At 39.8% G+C, this 23,036-nt stretch overlaps 1 protein-coding gene across 1 annotated transcript; it reads left to right on the top strand.

The window, feature by feature from the left end:
- The first annotated feature begins 17,939 nt into the window (after positions 1-17,939).
- On the top strand, positions 17,940-18,669 carry LOC120281015. Its single transcript, XM_039287967.1, has 2 exons — positions 17,940-18,512; positions 18,580-18,669. Exons 1-2 carry the CDS (start codon positions 17,940-17,942, stop codon positions 18,667-18,669), a joined length of 663 nt encoding a protein of 220 aa, XP_039143901.1.
- The last annotated feature ends 4,367 nt before the right edge of the window (positions 18,670-23,036 follow it).

The raw sequence follows: 23,036 nt of genomic DNA, 5'->3' as shown, positions 1-23,036 counted from the left end.
TATTATTCAGCAACAAATAAATTCTAAAATAACCTGTTGTAGGTGGAGAAAATAAAAGTAATTTGATGCAAATGAGTGCATATTTATGAATTCATGTTCATACTGGACAAGTCATGGTAGCATCTCATAACCTAGTGTAGCTTCAGACCACATGCGACGGAAGGCACTTTGTTTCAATAACCATGCATAGACCTCTATTTATCTCCATATATATCTATATATATATACTGTTTAATTTGAGCCAAAGTAATTAAGTACGTGGTCGGCTTTATCCCTAAGATAGCTGTTTATTTTCTTTAACCTGTTTTGCTTTCTTTGAATAAAAACAAAGATAAGCTTTTTGGAAAGATGATATATATATATAACTCTGTATGTGAAAGCGCGCGCACACACACATGCAGTTTGCTCTTTTTTTTTACCGCAAAAAATGAAACCTTTTATTCAGAAATTTACAGGTTCCAGCCCATTAATATGCACAAGCTCGTCCATGTGAATATACGATGATAACTAGGAATCATGACAGAGAAAAAACAGAAAATACATCAGCTTGAACAAGTATGCATGCAAACTCCATAGAATAACCGCCAGTTGCCAAAACATTTCTCTTGTAACACTTGACCTGTTAATTAAAACCAATGAATGAGTTGATCATCATAAAGTTTAAGACGTCAAGATACATAAACATATTTTTCTCTAAAAAATTCAAAAAACTTTGAAAGCCATGCACGTGATTATTATATTTTACTTTTAAAATTTAATAACATTCATCTTGAACAGTAAAAAACAAGAAAAAATGAAGAACAGATCAAGAACTAAAGAAAAGGAAGGCGTACCTTGATCACATAACTAACGTTGCCAAAAATCACAGAGAAACGTTTGAAATCCACCCTACCGGACGATATTTACATGAAACAACATCATCATGTATCCAATATTGTGACAGTTTGCCAATGAGTGATGATGAATCAAAGTTTTGTACGTTGATCCATGCACTCTTCCTTCTTCTCGCAATGCGGTCGAGATCATTTGATATTACTAGACACGTCCCGGTATACAAATCCATTGGTATTGTACTGTAATGTGAACCTGATCCCAGAAACACTGGCCTAACATTGCAAAAACAGTATCTGTCATTTGAAGAATTGACCAATACGAAAAGAACCCCCGCTATATCTTGAACATAAGAGAAACTTGAATTTGTTGAAATTGTGGCTAATGGCCCCGGTATTGAAAGTCCAACCGTAACGAGCGTCCTGTAATTATGAATGTCAACCTGTTGTAATTCACCATCATTGATTCTGACAAAGAAATCCCTCTCTACACCGACTATGGCAGTTGGTGTAGTTTCTAAATACATTGAATCCCATGCATTTGATGACCTAGGATTGATAAACCTGATCGTAGAAGAGAACTGATCATCATTGATCCGGGGACAGAACATGGCAACAAAGCTGTGGCTTAAATTGGGTTTCTCTGAAACGATAATCCGTGCTTCTCTACATCGATCATGGGGAAGAGGGGGGAAAAAGACCGCCTCATTGTCTTCAAATGGATTGAATAGGACTATTTTCAAGATTTCATCTTTATATATGCCCAAGAATACCCAGCCATGGGAGGAGCCAAGATAATGAGCTCCTCGCCAGTTTTTCATCACGGATGAATAACAAAGCCGTATTTCTTTAGTAATTAAATTGAAAAATTTGAGACCCTTTACTGTGCCTTTGTCTTCGCCAATCAATAGCAACAAAGGGACCCGTTCTTCTGTCAGGTTTCTCCATGAACGGCAAGTGTATCTAACCTTATGAAAGTTATCGCCGTCCATATGCTTAGCAATCTCGGCAACTAAATCGTCCTTTATCAAGGGCGTCTTGCTCCTTTCGCTCCTCTCGCTCATCTCTCTCTCTCTCTCTCTCTGTGTGTGTGTGTGTGTGTTTGTGATCTTCAGAAGTAATGATTTCTTGGATCTATATATATATATATATATATATTCTATTAACCATGAAAATTTCATCCGGTTTAAGTCATAAGAACTCAAGCAAAAAACGGCTTTTTTCCCAAAATTACGTACATTTTTTTTATTTACATAAATGAGTAAATAAAAAAAAATGCATAATTAGTTAAAACGGTAACTTAATTACCATCTTTTATATACATGCATGAACGGCATTGTCGGAATTGATCAAGATCAAGGCCGCTGCCGAGATGGAGGCTGATGGCAAGATAAGAGCCCTCCGCACTAACAGAGGAGGAGAGTTCATATCTAATGAGTTCAAGGAGTATTGTAAGAGACTGTTGAATTTGATTGGTGAAGGGAGATTTGAGTTGCAGGCTGTCCTGGTGTCAATAGATTGTGATCAAGGGGTATAATGGACTTTTCAGGTGTTTGAAAATTCGTTAATTCCGTTGGAGTTCTGCGAAGGAAAACATGGAGGGCTAGGATTGAATCTATCAAGGAGATTGGGTTAAGTCGAGGCAATGCAAGATATTAGCTTCAACGGATGGTCAGGATTGCTGCATCAAAGCAGTGTGCATTTGTTCGAGGCAAGGACTCTAAAGCGGTTGGGTGCACCCAGTTGTAACTTGTAACACGTAGCTAGCTGACTAAGCTAGCCAGTGTCATTTTGGTTACTATAGTTTCAGTTTGTTTATATGTCTGATGTTTTTAGTTCAGTAGTTCTAATGTTTTTCTGATTTCCTTTTAACCACTCCCCTTGTATGATTTTTCCTGGTTTATAGAAGGGTTTTTACAGTCTGATTTGAATAGAGAACTTGTTCCTTGGGATGCCCAGTTGCCATCTAGTTCTTATCATAGGTATGGCATCAAACACTTCTTTATAGCACCAAATTTCCCTCAACAAAATGATGTGGTGGAGAGGAAGAACCAAATGGTTACCGCTATAGCACGAAGCCTACTCAAAAGTAAAAACATGACCATTGTTTTTTGGCGGGAGGCAACAGTGGCGAAACTAGGACTAAAATCAAGGGGGTGCTAAGTTTAATTTAAAAAAAATTATATTACTTCAAACTTAAAATTATAATAATTAATATTTCAAAAAATATACCACGATTATATCATTATGAGATAAGAGTTGAATTATTTAGTCAAATCTAATCTAGTTTTAATTTAAATATGAATTTTTTTTATATTAATTCAAACTAAATAATAATAATAAATATTTTAAAAAATATAAAATATATATATAGTTAACAATTGTGACTACTAAGTAAAAGTTAAATCATTCGATCAAATACAATCTAGTTTTAACTAGTTCAATAGCAAAACTCGTAATATTATGCCATTCAATAAAATAAAAACTTATTATAAAGTTGTTTTTTAAAATTTGAAGATTTTATATAGAAAAATCATTAGAGTAAATTTTTAATAAGGTGTGTTAAGTTTTTTATATTTTTGATACTAGTGGGCCCTACATGGGCTTAGAGGTCTTACACCAAAATGTCTCAAGACTTAGTGGCTCTACTTCTATACCTATATATAAACTCATTACACTCCTATTACACAACCGATGTGGTACTATATTTCCAACACCCTTCCTCAAGTTCAACTCGGTCGAACTTGCTCAGACTTGTACACCAAAGGTCTGTTTACCAGGACTTGTACACTACTTTGTGTCTCAGAAGTCCTACACACATAGACTTGTACACTACTTGTGTCTCAGAGGTCCTATTTTAACTTGACTTGTGTTCTTTCTGGAACCTCAGAGGTCTTTTACTAGGTCCCACTATAACTGCCTTTTTTTTTATCAGGATCAATTTTTTTTCCCTGAAGCTCTGATACCATGTTAAGTTTTTATATTTTTGGTACTAGTGGGGCCTATATGGGCTTCGAGGTCTTACACCAAAAAGTCTCAAGATTTAGTGGCTCAACCTCTATACCTATATATAAACCCATTACACTCCTATTACACAACCGATGTGGTATTATATTTCCAACAAGGTGAAGTAGTTTGTTACGAAAGAATCTAAAAAATAAATCCACATGATATCCAAGATTATATTAAATATAAACATATAAATACATTCATATTAATTAGAAATATAAATATAATAAATATATATAAGTATATACATGATATATGTGTATATACATATACATATACATATATATATATATATATATATATATATATATATATATATATATATATATAAGATGGGGCCAAGGGGGTGCTCAAGCATCTGCGCACATTCGGGTGCCTCGCACACTTGATCTTAGTTGCTATTATACAAGAACAGAGCAAGGGGTGTCAAAGCTAGATGGGTAAAGTGATAGTGACTTCGCCATTGACGATCGGAAGAGCACCATTAGAGTTACCTACTTTCTTGATGACAACGTGGTTACATTGGTTTCTCAAAAGCAAAAGGTGGTGCCATTGTCTTCGTGTGAGGCTGAGTTATAGCGGCTACAATCGCAGCTTGTCAAGGTATTTGGCTCAACTGTTTGCTAGCAGATATGACTATGAGAGGATAAGCATAACAAGAAGAAGTAGTTGTCAAAGTGGATAACAAATCAGCAATATCACTTTGCAAGAACTCAGTTCATCATGATTGAAGCAAACACATTGACACACGTTATCATTTTATTTGGGAGTGCGTCGAGAATGGGAAGATAACAGTGGACTATGTCACAATTGAAGAGCAGGTTGCCGATATTCTGAAGAAGTCTCTCGGTCGAGTGAAACTCCTGGAGATACGTCACAAAATTGGATTGCAAGCTGTGAAGTGAAGGAGACAAGATTAAGGAGGAGAGTGTTGAGTTTAATCTTGTTTATTTTCCTGTGTTACTTGTTAGGAGTGTGTTACTTGTTTCATTGTGTCCTAGACATATCTAGGAATGGCAACGGGTAGGGTATGGGTAGGGTATGCCAAAACCCTTACCCTTACCCGTACCCATAACCCCTACCCCATATCCGTACCCTTACCCGTACCCTTCATGGTAAAAAAAATCATACCCTTACCCTTACTCGCAGGGTACCCGCTAACCCGTTGTTCAAATTATCGAATTAAATTTAAATAATAATAAAAAAAAATTAATTATACATTATATTACAATCTTTAAACACATGTCCATAAATTCAAAATTACAAGTTGATATATATTTTTTTATCTTAAATTATATAATCACATAAAAATGACGTCTATTTAGGACTCAATGGTAACTCTACCTTTTGTTTTGTTCATGTTTAACCATCTTGGTTTTTGTTTAAATTTTTTTCATATATCTACTATTTATATTTTATATAGTTTCAAATTTTATAAATATCTAGTAAGATTTTGAATATAAAAAACATTATAAGTAATTCTCATCAGTTATATCTAATTGATTTGTTATTAATATCTTATTTTTCAGGATGTTCTTATAATTTATAGAATAAATTATTATAACATTATTTTTTATATTTGTTTATTTTTTAATTTAATTATGATTCTTAATATATATCTAAAATTAATATTATCAAATATAAATATAGAAATTAAATAAAATTCAAAATAATATATTAAGAGAAAATTTGAAGTATTATTTTCAAATTAATCACCATGAAAATAGATATTGAGTAAATTGTGAGTAAATGTTTAGTTTGATAAAAAAAAGGGGTAAGGGTAAGGGTACGGGTACGGGTTTTACCCGTACCCTCTTCAACGGGTAAGGAAAACCCGTACCCTCTTCAACGGGTAAGGGTAAGGGTAGGGTAGGGGCATACCCTTACCCGACCCGTACCCGCTCAAAAATTAACGGGTAATACCCTTATCCATACCCGTACCCGGTTAAAGAGGGTAATACCCTATTTGACCGGGTACGAATTCGGGTATACCCGTCGGGTAGGGTACAAATTGCCATCTCTAGACATATCACTGCTTTAAGTGGATGCCATGCATGTGTTTGCATGTATGTGGCAGTACTTCTAGGAGTCGTCGAGCATGTCAAGGTGTTAGCTAGGGATGGCAACGGGTCGGGTGCTGGTTTTACCATACCCTTACCCGTTACCTCGCTTATATACCCGAACCCGAACCCAATGGGTTTTAAAAACTCCAACACATACCCGCACCCGACGGATAGTCAAGTACCCGTGGGCATACCAGCCCCCCCCCCATATTAAAAAAATTAATAAAAAATATATATATTTTTTAAAAAAATAACTTAAAAGTAATTACATTTTTTTTTATAAAATAAAATAAAATTGTTATAAAATTACAATACTAAATAAAGAGGAAAAATAAAAAACCCTAAATTGTTAAGTTATAGAATATATTAGTATATATATATATATAAATATTTTAGTAATTTTAATTTCGGGTCAGGTAGGGTACGAGTCAGGTATTAGAATTCACATATCCGCACCTGCATCCGTTTTATTCAAATCGGGTTTTACCCAAACCCAATCCAAAACCCGGTTAAATCGGGTTTTACCCGTCAAACTCAGATCGGGTAAGGCCGGATTTACGTATTATTGCCATCTCTGTGTAGCACAGAACTGTCAAATTAGTTGCTTGCGTGCGTGCATGTGTTGATCGTGGTCTCCCATGTATTAGTTATAAGGCTCTTGAGATTTATAGAGATATAATAAGAAGATATTTAATTAAAAAAAAAAAAGTGCAAGTAGTTGCACCATAGCTGGTTGTTGCTTTCTAGCTCCTTGACTGTCAAAAGCTACTTCTATCTCAACAACCAGAGTTAATGAAAAAAGTTGGAAGCTCTCTCTCTCTCTCTCTCTCTCTCTCTCTCTCTCTCTGTCTCAATCTCTAAGTGCACTTACAAATGGATCATCTCTCGGCCATCTCATGACCGTACGCAGAGTCCCAAAAGAACGAGACCTCGTTGGCGTCTTTCCCGGCCAGCCCAAGACGCTCTTCCCGCACACGTGCCTGAACACGCATTAACGCTTGCATGCACCTCAGCGTCATCCTCGCTTGTTTTCTCACATTGTGCCCTCTCACCAAAGCTTGCAGCTTCACCAACACTCTCAGTGCTTTCAACACTCTTTAACAAAGCTAGCTGCTGTGGGTCTTGTTGGAGAAGATGAAGATTATCAGTATCAAAAAGGATACTGAACTTCTTTCTCTGTTTGATGAAATGCCAGGGAAGAGAATGAGCAAAGTAGAAGCAAAGGAAATAATGGACTTTTCAAAGATATCCAACTGACCAACCAGCATCCTCTCTTCCATTCATACATATATATATAATAAGTCAAAAAGTAACTCCGCTAACACAAACATACATGTTCTCATTGGCCAGCATTAACCCACTAACCATCTAGCTATTGGCCAGCACACACAACCAGAGATATGGTCTCCACTAACTCATTAAACTAATACTAAAATACTCAAAAGATGGAACATAAGTCAAAAGTATTAAGCTTCTCTTCAGACCCCGAATCCAGCTACCATGCTTCGCCTCCATCCTTCTATCCTCCTCGATTGCAGCCAATTTATGACCCAACTCCACACCGTCTTCAATCAACATCAACAGGTCTCCCTAGACAGACAACCTTTGCTGCTGCCTTGGCTGTCGCCACAGCCGCTTCCACCGTGGCTACTACCGGTGCTATTGCATGCCTTTCCTCCACGCTGGCTCCTTCTTGGGTTTCTCTTGAAGTTAATGAAAATGGTAGAGCTTTTATTTACCGTTTTCATTCTTGGGTTTCTCTTGAAGTTGATGAAAATGGTAGAGCTTTAATTTACCGTTTTCATGCATGCATGCATATGAAAAACAGTAACCAAATCACCGGTAGATTTTGTTCATTTTTTATACCAAAATACACAAGTATTATTATTTTTAATAGCCATTGAAGTTTTATAGTTCTCCTTTGATTCTGAAATGAATGCCCTCTAAAGATTTTGTACAAAAATTAAGAATACTATTAATTTTTTAAAAAATTAAAATAAAAATGAATTAAATTACTAATTTTTTTTTGATAGAAGTGGATAAACCACATGCATTAATTGAATAAAAGAGTACAAGGTCCACTAGCAATGGAGCAAAACGAGAATACAGGAAAAAACAATGCAAAAGGATAACACATGCACAGGTCGCACTGGCTCAAGAGAGCTCTAGGAGACCCCAAGAAAACTAGAGAACTACTCCTCTCGATCGCCTCCCATCCCTGTCTGGCCACTAAGGAACTCCAGACTCCGCCTAGCTGTAGAAGCGATTCCCTCGAGCTTGGCTCTTTTGGCTTCTAGAACTGCAGAGAACCAATTCAAGAACATATAAATAATTTTCAATGTCACAGAATGATGAACAGAGAACTTGCTGTTGAAGATACGAGCATTTCTTTCCAACCAAATATTCCAAAACAAGGATTTAATCAATAAGTCCACAACACTCATGCTTGAAGCAGGAGAAAGAAAGCGCCAAGTCTCCCACAAATTTGTTAAAGAGCAAGGAGGGGGAGGAAGACTAAAGTGAGTAGCAAGAAAAGACCATATCCTTTTGGCAAAAGGACAGAGCAGGAAGAGATGGTTCACAGATTCAATTCCTGCATTGCACAATACACAAGTAGCTGTCGGAAGCTTGTTACAACCTCTAGCAGCAAGGTTGTCCAAAGTAAGGATACTGTTGCCCCAAGCTAGCCAATTAAACAAACTAATTTTCTTAGGGCAGAGGTCATTCCAAATCACATGAGTAATTATGCAATTGACACCACCATTAATGAGAAAATTATAAAGAGACTTGACAGAGAATGCTCCATTAGGGGTGAGGGACCATCGTTTGGTGTCACTAATTCCACGCTCAGCAAGGATACAAAGTGGGAGTTTAGCAGACAACTCCACATAATCAGCTTGAAACCAAGGAGTTTGGGTGAGAAAGATTAGGTCTTTCACAGAACCAAAAGGACTATTTGAAAAGGCAAAATGAAGGGGCCACAGATTTTTTGGAGCACAATTATCCACCCACTTATCCAACCAAAAAAAAGTGTTTTCACCATTATGCACAACCGTGGAGATTCCGGCTTGGAAACCTGGAAGACAGTGAAGAAGTCCGTTCCAAATGAAAGATCTTCTGCTAGGTGGTCTACCGAAGAGGTTCCAATCTTGAGTGGAGCTGAAGTAGTTAAAACGGATAATTTTGTCTCCACACCAGGGAATACCAGAAGAAAATTTCCACCACCGTTTTGTTAGCAGAGCCACATTGAAAACTTCAAGGTTCAGAATGGCCCAGCCTCCTTGATCGCGAGGTCTACAAATACGATGCCATTTTACAAGCCTCATTTTAGGGTGATCAATGTCGGGACCCAACCACAAGAAATCCCTATGAATTTTGTCGATAGATTTAACAACCCAACATGGGAGTTTGAAGATCAACATCCAGTAGTTTAGGATAGCAGAAAGGACAGAGTTCACCAATGTAAGCCTACCACCCAGAGAGAGAAGTTCCGCTTTCCAAGTGGTCAGCTTTGAACTAATTTTTGAAATTAACTCATCCCAGTCCTGACGTTTTGGACGGCATCCAGAAGTGGGAATCCCAAGATAATTCACTGGCAAGGAACCTATACCGCAGTTGAGTGTTCTAGCCAAGTGTTCCTCCAAAAGTTTGTTTTTTACTATGGAAAAGAGGCAGGTTTTGTGAAAGTTCACTTTCAAACCCGAGATCCCTTCGAAAAGGACCAGAATTAACTTAATGATTCGCAGATCCTCTTGCCCACCCGCAGTAACGACAAGCAGGTCATCTGCATACTGGAGATGGCACATTTTGCCAAAATCCCCAAAGGGACCCCGAAAAAGATACCAGAGTCAAGGGCATGGTTGAACATCAAGCTGAGCACATCTGAGACCAGAGCAAACAACAAAGGAGAGAGGAGGTCACCTTGCCGCAGACCCCTGAGATATCTAACATAGCCAGACTTATCTCCGTTAATGATGAAGTTAGCTTTCGAAGAGACAAGAATAGCCTTGATCCTGTTAGGGAATACAGCTGTGTATACATCTCTATATCAATATTTGTATAGCTACCTTATTTATATAACTGTGTATCTATATATACCTTGTACATTGTAGGTTTTGTGTAATGAGAAATTGATTAATCTTTTCCACCTAACATGGTATCAGAGAGGTTTTTCTAAACCTAATTTTTACGCATGTGCCGTCTCGATCCGCGCGGGCCCCAGCGCCGCCCGCGCGCCCCTCGGCCTCTGCGCGCGCCGTCCACGCCCGACCTCGGCCACCGCGCGCCCGCCCTCGGCCTCCGCCCCAGCCGCCCAGTGCGTCTCGCCCGCTCGCGCCCAGCCGCCCGCCCACGCGCGCCGCCCAGTGCGCCTACGCCCGCGCGTGACCGGCCGCCCGCCGCCCGCCGCCCACCGCGCCACCCAGCCCAGCGCCTCGCCCGCGCCCAGCCGCCGCACGCGTGCCGCCCCGGCAGCGTCGCCTCGTAGCGTCCCGGCATGAGCCGCCCGAGCAGCGCATCCCGTAGCGCCGCCCGCCGTCCTCGGCCCTTGCGCCGCGCCGTGTTGCCCTTAGCCACCGCGCCCTCGGCCCAGCGGTGTGTTTTTTTTCCATGGCCTCTGCCCAGGTTTCTTATCTGCAAAAGACGGATGTCATGCTCAATGGCAAGAATTATAAAGCATGGTCGTCCACTTTACGTGTGCTTCTTCGCGGACTTAATCTTTGGGGTCATGTTGATGGTACCCGTCCGCCTCCAGTTTCTTCTAGTGTCGTCTCTTCTGGCTCCTCTTCGTCTCTGATTACCGGTAGCGTCCTCTTCCACGTCTCATCGACTTGCTCGAGTGGGTCGAGGATGATGCTCGTACCATTGCTATCATCTGTCCGTCCTGTGAGCTTCCTATTCGTTTGGCTGTTTGTGATCTTTCTACAGCCAAGGCGATTTGGGATCATCTGCGCGCACTTTATCTTCCTTCCAGTCAGGCGTTGCGCTACTCCTTGCTACAGACTCTCACATCTATCTATCAGCGTGAGACATCTGTCTCGGATTTCTTTGCCGTGCTTAGTGATTTATGGCGTCAGTATGATGAGATGACACCCTCTCCTTCTCCGACCTGTGCCCAGTGTCTTGCCATTGCTCAGGATCGTGATTATCTTCGCACTTATGAGTTTCTCATGCGTCTTCACCCTGAGTTCGAGGCCGTTCGGGCTCAGCTACTGCACCGGGTTACACCTCCGTCTGCTAGTGATACTCTGGCATATGTGCTTGCTGAGGGAGACTGCGTCTTGGTCCTTAGATGTGGTTCCACCACCTGCTGCTCCTCACTCTGTTCTTGCTGCTCCCCAGCAGAACCCAGTGCCGGCCATTGCTCCTTTGATGCCGTCTCCCGGTCCCTAGCGCTCCCTGTCAGTCCTCTATCTCGGGTCTCGGGGGACCGGGTTTCTAGTGCAACTCCTCGACGGTCAGTTCGGTGTCATTACTGCCATGCTCCTGGCCATATTCGTACTTAGTGTCACAAGCTCCGGTGAGCTCGGGATGGCAAGCCATGACGCACGAGCCTCCACCCCACCCTCAGCTACTCAAAGTGGTCCGTTGTCTGCTGAGCAGTTTCAGCAACTTATTCAGCAGCTTTCTAGGAGTCAGATATCTCCTTCTTCGGCCCCTTTACTCACTCAGGATGCCTCCGACGTCTCCACTCACCCATCAGTCTCCTCCGCCCCTACAGGTATTTCTTCATCCTCTTGGTTACTTGACTCTGGAGCTTCTTTTCATATGACCTATGATGCTACCCACCTTCACTCTCTTCACCCTTTTTCTTCCGATCTTCGTGTTATTATTGCTAATGGCACGACACTCCCTGTCCCTAGTCGTGGCCTCTTACACACCCCTCATTTTCATATTCCTGATGTTGCCTTTGTACCACAGCTCTCCATGAACCTTATTTCTGCTAGCCAACTCGCTTCTCTTGGCTATCTTGTTATTTTTGATGAGTTTGGTTGTCGTGTGCAGGATCGTCTTACAGGGACCCTCATTGGAGCTGGTCATCGCCATAGTGGGGTGTATGTGCTCGATCATCTTCGTCTTCCATCCTCTTCTACATTACCAGCAGCCTCTATTTATTATTTTTCTACTGTTCGTTTCCATCAGTGGCATCATCGGCTTGGCCATCCTAGTGGTTCTTGTCTGTGTTCTCTTATTCATCAGGGCGTTTTAGGTCGTGTTTTAGTTGATAATTCTCATTCTTGTTCGGGTTGTAAGCTTGGCAAACAGCTACAACTCCCGTATCCTTTGAGTGTGTCTAGGTCTGGGTCTCCGTTTGAATTAGTTCATTCGGATGTTTGAGGTCCTGCCCCGTTTGTTTCCAAAGGTGGACATCGTTATTATGTTATTTTTGTTGATGATTTCTCTCGTTACACTTGGATTAATTTTATGCGTTCTCATTCCGAGTTTTTAAAGGTTTATATTGATTTCTCTAATATGGTGCGTACCCAATTTTTCACGCCACCATTCGTACTTTCCGTTCGATTCGGGAGGGAATATCTTTCTCATGAGTTTCGTGAGGTTCTTGCCTCCCACGGCACTCTTCCTCGACTCTCTTGTCCACGGTGCCCATGCTCGAGAATGGCACTTCTTTGAAAGGAAACATCGTCATATTCTTGAAACCGCTCGTACTCTTCTCATTGCCTCCTATGTTTCCCCCTCACTTTTTGAGGTGAGTGTCTCTCTTCTTTGTTTACCTCATCAATCTTCAACCCTCTTCCTTTCTTCGAGGGTTGTAGTCCGGGGAATGTTTTTTTCTCCGACCCACCACGTTATTCTCATCTTCGTGTGTTTGGTTGTTTGTGTTATGTCCTCCTTATGCCTCGAGAGCGGACTAAACTTTTACGCTTTCGATCTGTTCCTTGTGTCTTCCTTGGTTATAGTCCACGAGCACAAAAGGCTATCGGTGTTATGATCCTGTTACACGTCGCCTCCGTACTCGCGTGATGTCTCTTTTGTTGAGGATCGTCCTTTCTTTGTCCCTTCCCCTTCCTCTTCTTCTCACTCCTCTACTACATCGACCGATGTTCAGTTTCTCATTGTCTCCTCACCACCTCCTCTGTCCCCACCTCCACCTGTATCTCATCCATCCTCTCCTCCATCTGTTTCACCGTTGACTGTTGACCCTCCTGTCCATGTTTCTATCCCCGCTCCTCCTCTTCCTGAGCAGTCACCCCCGGTGCCAACGACTTCCTCTGATGTGTTCCATGCGGATGATCCCCCTGCACGTCGTTATCCTCTTCGTGATCGTCATCCCCCTGATCGCCTTAATCTTGCCTCTCAGCTTCTTGACCTACCTATTTCTCCCTCCAATGGCCCTCCGAGCCATCTTCTTACGGAGAGGGTCGTCAAAATACACGAGTGGCAAGCTGCTATGTCTGCTGAGTTGGAGGCGCTCGAGCGCACCTCTACATGGGATTTGGTTCCCCTTCCTCCCCAGTGCTTTGTTCCCATTACAGCAAGTGGGTCTATAAAGTCAAGACTCGCTCCGAGCGGTTACTGCAGAGCGAGTACAAGGCTCGCCTTGTGGCTCGTGGTTTTCGGCGGGAGGCGGGGGACGAGATTATGATGAGACTTTTTGCTCCCGTCGCTCATATGACTACCATTCGAGCTCTCATTGTTGTAGGCTCTGCATTCGACGATGGTCCCTCTTTCGACTTGATGTGAAGAATGCTTTTCTTCACGGGGATCTTCAGCAGGGAGGTTTACATGCTTCCTCCCCGGTTTTTCTTCTCCTTCGGTTTGATGCATCGCCTTGGAAGGCTCTCTATGGTCTCAAAGCAGGGCTCCCTCGGGCCTGGTTTGAGCGTTTTAGTTCTACTGTGGTTGCTGCTCGTTTTCAGCCTAGTCCGCATGATCCCGCTTTGTTTGTGCACTCTTCCTCTCGTGGTCGGACTTTATTGTTGCTTTATGTGGATGATATGATCATCACTAGAGATGATCCTGCTCATGTGGATTTTGTCAAGCATCACCTTCAGCAACATTTCCAGATGACTGATCTTGATCGATTGAGGTATTTTTTGGGCATTGAGGTCACTTCTACTTCTACTGGTTTTTAGTTGTCCCAGCAGCGTTACACATCTGATATCCTCGCACGGGCAGCTCTCTCTGACTCTTGTGCTGTAACCACTCCTATGGAGCTATATCTTCAGTTGCCTGCTGATGAGGGGACTCCCTTATCTGATCCAACACGCTATCGTCACTTGGTTGGGAGTCTGGTCTATCTTACCCTCACTCGTCCAGACATTGCTTATGTTGTGCATGTTTTGAGTCAGTTTGTTAGTGCACCTACTTCTGTTCACTATGCCCATCTTTTGAGGCTTTTGCGCTATCTTCGGGCGACTCCGTCTCAAGGCCTTCTTTTCTCTCAGCACAGTTCTCTGGAGCTTCGTTCTTATTCTGATGCTACTTGGGCTAGTGATCCGTCTGATCGTCATTCTATTACTGGCTTCTGTTTGTTCTTGGGCTCTTCTCTCATTGCTTGGAAGTCCAAGAAGCAAACTGGTGTTTCTCGGTCTAGCACTAAAGCAGAGCTTCGCGTATGGCTACTACTGCTGAGGAGATTGTTTGGTTGTGTTGGCTTTTGCATGATCTTGGTGTTGTCTCACATGCTCCTACTCCTCTACATTGTGACAACACCGGTGCCATTCAGATCACTTTGAATCCTGTCAAACATTTCCTCTCCAAGCATATTGGTGTTGATGCTTTCTTCTTGCGTGATCAGTACAACAAAGGCATTCTGGCTCCCCAGTTTATTCCTTCTGAGCGTCAGCTTGCGGATCTGTTTACTAAATCTCAGACATGGGCACAACATGATTTTCTCTTGTCCAAACTCTCGATGTTTGATTCCCCGTGAGTTTGTGGGGGGGGGGGTGTTAGGGAATACAGCTGTGTATACAACTGTATATCTATATTTGTATAACTACCTTATTTATATAACTGTGTATCTATATATACCTTGTACATTGTAGGTTTTGTGTAATGAGAAATTGATTAATCTTTTCCACCTAACAGATCCATCCAACCCATCTCTCCCCAAAACCATAAGCGAGGAGAAGCTCAAAGAGAAAATCCCAGTCCACTATGTTGAAAGCCTTGGCAAATTCAACTTTGACAATATGACCCAAAATTTTTCTTTTTTGCAAACTAAAGATGTGTTCCTCTGCTGTAAGAATGTTGTCCAGAATACACCATTTTTTTAAACAATATCTTTTTAAAGTATGAATATCTCTTTTTTTTTCTATTTATATAACTTAAAAAAATGATGCGGGTAAAATTGAAAAAAAATTAAGGGAGAAATATTGTTTTATCAAACCACAAGCATTTCGGGAAAAAAAAATTCTCAAAGATGCTTGCATTTGAAAATTAAGGGAGTAATAAATAAAAACGAACCAAATGCATGCATGTATGTTTGAGCTTTTGGCGATTGAATCAAAGTGAAAAAAAAGTTTTGGCTGTGTAGAAAATGTGCATCCAGTTCCCAACAAATTGATGTTATTAATTAATAATCATCTCTCCTTTACTTTTTACTTTTTAATTATTAGTTAATTACTATAAGAATCCAATTGTAAGTGAAAGTAACTAAACTTAAATTAAAAAGATATCTTCAAAGCTGACGACTAACAACTATTCTTGGTTGCAAGATGAAGGAAACTTTCGAATCAGTAGGAAACCCAAAGCCTTCTCACATTCCACCTCAATGACCATTTCATATATAGCATCCCCTTCTTTTACTTTTACCATTTCATATTTTGTTTTTCATTTTCTGGGTTTGATTAAATTGAGCTTTGAATCATTCCATCTATAGAGAAAGGGGTCGTTGCTAGCCACTTCCATCAACTGGAAAGAGTGAATCTTAAGTCAAAACCATTTGCATTTCATCATGCTATTACCATTCAAGTCCATTTCATCCAATATCAACACCTATAAAGTAGTAAAGAAACAACTGAATCAAATAATACCAAAGATGCAGAGATAGAAGTACCACCTCCACAACAAAACTATATCATAACAAAATCAATGAATGCCCCCAAAACTCCATCAATGTGCATTGCCCACACCATAGTTAACGGATAAATCAACAATATCCACTCACCAAAAATCAATTTTTGTCTAAGAGAGATTAATTCAACGAAAAAAAAGGAAGATTTTCCCATAGAATTCAAGCAATTCAAAGTGCTAAACCTCGGCCGTATTAGTGAGAAACCGCGTAGTATTGATCAGCTCTAGACATGCCAGTGTTGGGTTGTGGACCACACATTATGTAGGGATATAAGGACCTATGTGCATAAGTTGTGTAGACGTACACAACTAATGTTTATAATTGTGTATATCTTATTATATTCAAGTTTTGAATGGACCCAAATTGTGATCTGATTCAAGTTTTGAATTTGGTCCTAATTATCTAATTTTAAATGTGTGGATATACATATTAATCATATGTTGTGTAGAATTCCTAGGGGCAAAATTGTCAAATCTATGATGGGCAGATTTGTAATTAGCTCCATAAAGATTTCTTATAAATAGAGTGTGGTCCCCTGATCGAGCATGAACGATCCGAGATTCGGGGATTATGTTTTTACGAATTAGGGTTCCCATCTCCCCTCTCTGCGTGTGATCAGTGAGAAGAACCACAAGACCCAATCACTCTCATCATAATCAATGGATTCAAGTGCAGGTACGCTTCCGCCACTTTCTTTGTTCCTAAGCAATCTCCAAGCAAGAAGATCCAAGGTTATAAATTAGGGTTTATACCCATTAGATCCATCAAGTGGCACCAGAGCCATCTTGTTTTGGAATTGTTTAGGATTTATTATAATTAAATCTTGAATTTATTGATTTTATTATGCATGCTTCGGTTGAGGTTTTTCATGCTAATATGATGATGGTTATATATACATATATTGGTATGTATTACAATTCTGAAAGAAATATTTGAAAGTCGTGCCATGGTTTTTCAATAGATTGGAAATTATATATATAGATAATATAATAATTATTTAATTAAATATATATATATATATATATTGATCCAGTTTTGGAAACCGTGTGGTGCTAAGGTTTCTCAATTCTGAAAACATAGATAGTTGTTATATAAATATATATTTATTTATTTGGTTTTGAATGATTGGATTGGTTCTTCTGAATTAAATTATTTGACTTATCCCTAGGTGATGAGTGTGATGGATTTGATATTCATATATATATATATATATATATATATATATATATATATATATATATATATATACTAGATTTAATTTTTATACTTCGGAGAAATTATCAAGCCCTTGTGCTAATGCCTTTCTATAAAGATTTATTAATTATCATGGATTTCAATACATGTTTATATTTACTTTTAGTAAGTTAATTTTCATTATCACCAAAGTCAAGGTGCAGGAGCACAATTAATAATTTATATTATTTAAATTTTACTTTGATTTTGATTAGGATAATATTTGGATTTTAGTTTAATTATTATGAATTTAATTTTTAATTCATAATTATAAGGTTGTCTTAATAATCATTAGGAAATAACAACTTAGAGTTGCTTTTATAGCTTTCTTGGGTATTTACAACAATTGGTAGAAACAGCATGTCACCAAAGTGACCTCTGTTGTGGAAACTTTTTGTTTGTGAATAATCATGGTATTAGTGCATGCTTATGCTCATGCAGACAACATGTCGGCCCAAAGGAAGACTGTTGTCTGGCAGAGATTTGTTTTCACATGTGGTAATAAGTTGTTTATAGTTATTAAGTGTCTATTGTGAGTATTTAGTCGGCCCAAAGGAAGACTTCATACTTGACTAGATTTTACTATAAAACTTGATTACTGCAACAAGTTGATTACTAGTGGATTGAATCTCTGTCCAAAGACTAGGTTTAATGTCACAACAATTGACTTGAAGATGGGTGGTTGTTATTTATATGCTTGATTATTATATTTTTGGTTATTTAATTGTGAGTTGATTTTTGTTAATTGCTCTATGAACATTTGATATCATGAGTGTTGGCAATGTGTCTGCTACACTCAGTGGTGTTCCTGTGCTTAGCGGCACAAACTTTAAGACTTGGAAAAACAAGGTGACACTTGTTTTGGGATGTATGGATCTAGACCATGCATTAAGAGAACCACGTCCTGCACCTCTTACAGATCAAAGCTCTCTTGAGGATAGGAGAGTTTTTGAGAGGTGGGAGAGGTCTAATCGCATTGGTTTGATGATCATAAAGAATACAATCCCGGAGACTTTTCTGGACACTATGTCTGAGGAAAATGATGTTAAGCACTTTCTTGACACCCTTGAGGAACGCTTCGTAAGAAGTGATAAGGCGGAGATGAGTGCTGTCCTAAGGAAACTTGTCTCTATGCGGTATAAGGGTGATGGGAACATACGTGAGTACGTTCTCGACATGTTTCATCTAGCTGGGAAATTGAAAGGCTTAAAAATTGAATTGCCAGAAGATGTTCTGGTGCATTTGGTTTTGATTTCCCTCCCTCCTCGATTTAGTCAGTTTGAAGTGAGCTATAACTGTCCAAAGGATAAGTGGACATTGAATGAGCTCATCTCACATTTGGTACAAGAGGAAGATAGAACGAAACAACATAAAGTTGAGAGTGCGCATTTGGCATCTTCTAACTCAGGCCCTCAAAAGAAGAGGAAATACGATAAGTGTATGGCACCAAAATCGTGTAAGAAGACCAAAGGCCCTGAAAAAGAGCATAAAGAGTTGAAATGCTTCTTCTGTAAGAAGGCTTCTCATGTAAAGAAAGACTGCCCTAAGTATCGCGCTTGGCGCGTAAAGAAAGGTATGTTTTTTGCTCAAGTTTATACTGAAGTTAATTTGGTTTCAGTTCCTTGATATACTTGGTGGTTGGATTCAGCTGCTACAACTCACATAAGTGTATCAATGCAGGGTTGCCTGAACTGACGAACGCCGAGTAATGGTGAAAGATACATCTATATGGGGACTGGAAAGGCAGAAGTCGTAGGCGTAGGGACTTTTAGATTGTTACTTCGTACTGGTTTTTATTTAGAATTGAATAACACATTCATTGTACCGTCCTTGAGACAGAATTTAGTTTCTATTTCAGTTTTAGACAAAGAAGGTTATTTTTGTTCATTTGGTAATAAAAGATGTGTTATTCATTTTAATTCGATGTTGGTTGGAACCAGTACATTAAGTGAAAGTGATAATCTTTATTTGCTTGATATGGTTAATACAAACAATGAATCCCATAATACTGAAACTAAAGGAATAAACAGAGATTACAAAATGAAAATTCCTACTCATTATGGCATAAGCGTTTGGGTCATATCTCTGAAAAGAGAATTGATAGGCTTGTAAGAGATGGAATTATTGATGTAATTGACAAAACCAACAATAGTGTGTGCATTGAGTGTATTAAAGGAAAGACTACAAACAAAAGGAAAGTGGGGGCCGAGAGAAGTAAAGAAGTCTTAGAACTTATACATACCGATATTTGTGGACTTTTCCCTATGGCGTCTTGGAACAGTCAACGGTATTTCATTACGTTCATTGATGACTACTCTCGTTATGGTTACCTCTACTTGTTACATGAGAAATCAGAGGCCTTAGACTTTTTTAAGTCATTTAAAGGCGAAGTTGAAAAATCAATTGGGCAAGAATATAAAGGCCGTCAGATCTGATCGTAGTGGTGAATACTACGGTAGGTACGATGGATCAGGCGAGCAACGTTCGGGCCCTTTTGCTCAATACCCTAGAGGGTGTGGAATTGTTCCTCAATACACCATGCCGAGTTGTCCTAGCATGAATGGTGTGGCGAGAGGCGAAAGAACCCTTAAAGATATGGTAAGATGTATGATTACTCATACAACATTACCTAACTCTCTCGGGGTGAAGCATTAAAAGACTGCAGATCTATCTCCTAAATAGAGTTCCCACTAAGGCTCTTGAGAAGACCCCTTATGAATTATGGATCTGGCAAGAAGCCTATCCTAAGGCATTTAAAAGTTTGGGGTTGTCCAGCTGAGGCAAGGCCTTATAGGCCTAATGAAAGAAAACTGGATACAAGGACAATAAGTAGCTATTTTGTAGGGTACTCTGAAAAATCAAGAGGCTTTAAGTTTTATAATCCTACATCAAGAACCTTTTTTGAAATGGGAAATGCCCGGTTTTTTGAGGATGTTGAGGTTGGGGAGGAGAATCGAAGTGATGATTTTGTCTTTGGGGAGGATTTGGATACATCTTTCTCTGTTGTTGCTAAGGATCACAGTCAGGTTTCTTTTCCTGTTGTCATTCAAATGTAACATTCAGTACATGACAGAGATGATATTATTCCTGCCCATCAAGAAGAGGGTACTTAACCAGTTATTGGTGAGGAACAAGACATTCAACCTCAAATTCAAGAAGAACCGGTGCCTCTAAGGAGGTCCACGAGAGCAAGGAGAAATCCAATTTCGGATGACTATTTGGTATTTCTCCATGAACATGAAGGATATATTGACTCAATGGAAAACGATCCAGTTACCTTTAGTGACTCAATGGATGTAAAGACGACTTTTCTTAATGGAGACATTGAGGAGACCATTTATATGATGCAGCCGGAGGGATTAGTCGCTGGGGAGACCAATCAAATGGTTTGCAAACTTAAGAAATCTATCTATGGGCTTAAACATGCTTCCCGACAATGGTATCAAAAGTTCCATCATATTGTTCTCTCATTTGGCTTTGAGGTGAACACTGTTGAGAATTGTGTGTATCACAAGTTCAGTGGGAGTAAGTACATATTTTTGATTCTATATGTTGATGATATTCTGCTTGCCAGCAGTGACAAAGGGATCCTTTGGGAAACTAAGAAATTTCTCTCTGAAAGTTTTGAGATGAAAGATCTTGGTGAAGCATCCTTTGTATTAGGGATCCAGATTCATCGTGATCGTTCACAAGGCTCTTTGAGTTTATCTCAGAAGAGCTATATTGAGAAAATACTGCAAAGGTTTGGCATGCAAAAGTGTAAGCCTCATGACACCCCCGTGTCGAAGGGAGATAAATTTAGTTTAAGACTGTGTCCTAAGGAAGGAATTGAATCCGAATACATGCAGAACATTCCCTATGCGTCTGCAGTAGGAAGTCTTATGTATGCACAGGTCTGTACCCGTCTTGACCTGGCATTTATAGTGGGAATGCTTGGAAGATATCAATGTAATCCAGGTAGAGAACATTGGGTTGCAGCCAAAAGGGTCTTTAGATATCTTCAGAAGACAAAGGATTACGTGCTCACATACAAGAGGTTGGATAGGCTTGAGATCATTGGGTATTCTGACTCCGACTTTGCTGGATGCTTGGATAGTCGTAAGTCGACATCTGGTTACATCTTCACTATGGCTAGTGGTGCTGTTTCATGGAGAAGTGCCAAGCAATCCTTGGTTGCTTCATCAACCATGGAGGCAGAATTCATCGCATGTTATGAGGCATCTAGTCATGCTATTTGGCTGCGCAATTTCGTTAAAGGATTACGAGTTGTCGAAAGCATAAAGAGACCTTTGACGTTGTATTGTGATAATAGAGCAGCGAGTTTTGTTCTCAAACGACAATGAAGTTCTTCTAGGTCTAAGCATATAGACATTAAGTTCTTAGTCTGTTAAAGAAAGGGTTCAGAGTGGCTTTTGTTAGAATTGAGCTTATAGGGACAAATTCCATGGTTGCGGATCGACTTACAAAAAGCATTGGCGCCTCGAGTTTTTCATGAACATATTGCTAGGATGGGCGTCGTTAGTATGAATGCTTCGATTAGTTGGAGTTTATTTTTTTCATAGCTTGATATTTATGTTGATGTCATGACACTTTTTTTGATTAATTTTTTTAATAAAGTTTATCGTTTATTTTTTTGCTCGAACTATGATCTCATAAAGACTTTAAAGTTGGACCCGAGTTGGAAATAGACAGCGTAGATCACATTAGCTTGTAATTTCCATGCTACACATCCACACTTTTATCTATGTCGTTAGTTAAGTCGGTATGTGTGAGCATGGTGGGTTTAGTTGCATTGATCTGGGCGACGACGCCCCTATGTTCCATGTATAGATGAGGGTCGATGGACGAGATTGATTTAGATAATTTTTCAGTTGTAATTACATTTGGTTGTTGATAGTAATTTATACACAATTTTGAATTCCCAAAGGTGCATGATTGTATGGTCCAAGTGGGAGATTGTTGGGTTGTGGACCCCACATTATGTAGGGATATAAGGACCTATGTGCATAAGTTGTGTAGACGTACACAACTAATGTTTATAATTGTGTATATCTTATTATATTCAAGTTTTGAATGGACCCAAATTGTGATCTGATTCAAATTTTGAATTTGGTCCTAATTATCTAATTTTAAATGTGTGGATATACATATTAATCATATGTTGTGTAGAATTCCTAGGGGCAAAATTGTCAAATCTATGATGGGCAGATTTGTTATTAGCTCCATAAAGATTTCTTATAAATAGAGTGTGGTCCCTGACTGAGCACGCAACGATCTGAGATTCAGGATTAGGTTTTCTGAATTAGGGTTTCCATCTCCCCTCTCTGCGTGTGATCAGTGAGAAGAACCACAAGACTCAATCACTCTGGTCATAATCAATGGATTCAAGTGCAGGTACGCTTCCGCCACTTTCTTCGTTCCTAAGCAATCTCCAAGCAAGAAGATCCAAGGTTATAAATTAGGGTTTATACCCATTAGATCCATCAGCCAGCCCTAGTTCTGGAATTCCATAAACAAAGAGGAAGGAAGTGAGAGGGTGATGATAGATTGCCTTATAGAGAGAGAGAGAGAGAGAGAGAGAGAGAAGGAGTACATGTTACTGGGATACCATCTTCCTGTACTTCTAGATCTTTAAGATGGATTTCCATTGCTCGTAGGGCTCCATTAATGGCGAAGGAGATGATGAACAGAAGGGACGGCGGCGGCCGCCGCAAAGGAGATGGAGGTGGAACGACAGCCCGATTGGCACGAGGAGAAGACGGGGTCTTATACTTTTTTTTTTTTTTTCTTTTGTAGTTTTTTCTTTTAGGGCACGAGTGAGATAAGGATAGGGATCTACCGCACGAGAAAGGAGAGGAGGGGGGA

This window comes from Dioscorea cayenensis, chromosome 17, assembly GCF_009730915.1.
Source record: "Dioscorea cayenensis subsp. rotundata cultivar TDr96_F1 chromosome 17, TDr96_F1_v2_PseudoChromosome.rev07_lg8_w22 25.fasta, whole genome shotgun sequence".
Taxonomy (NCBI): domain Eukaryota; kingdom Viridiplantae; phylum Streptophyta; class Magnoliopsida; order Dioscoreales; family Dioscoreaceae; genus Dioscorea; species Dioscorea cayenensis.
The sequence above is the reverse complement of the archived record's forward strand: the minus strand, read 5'-3'. Positions and strand labels throughout refer to the sequence as shown.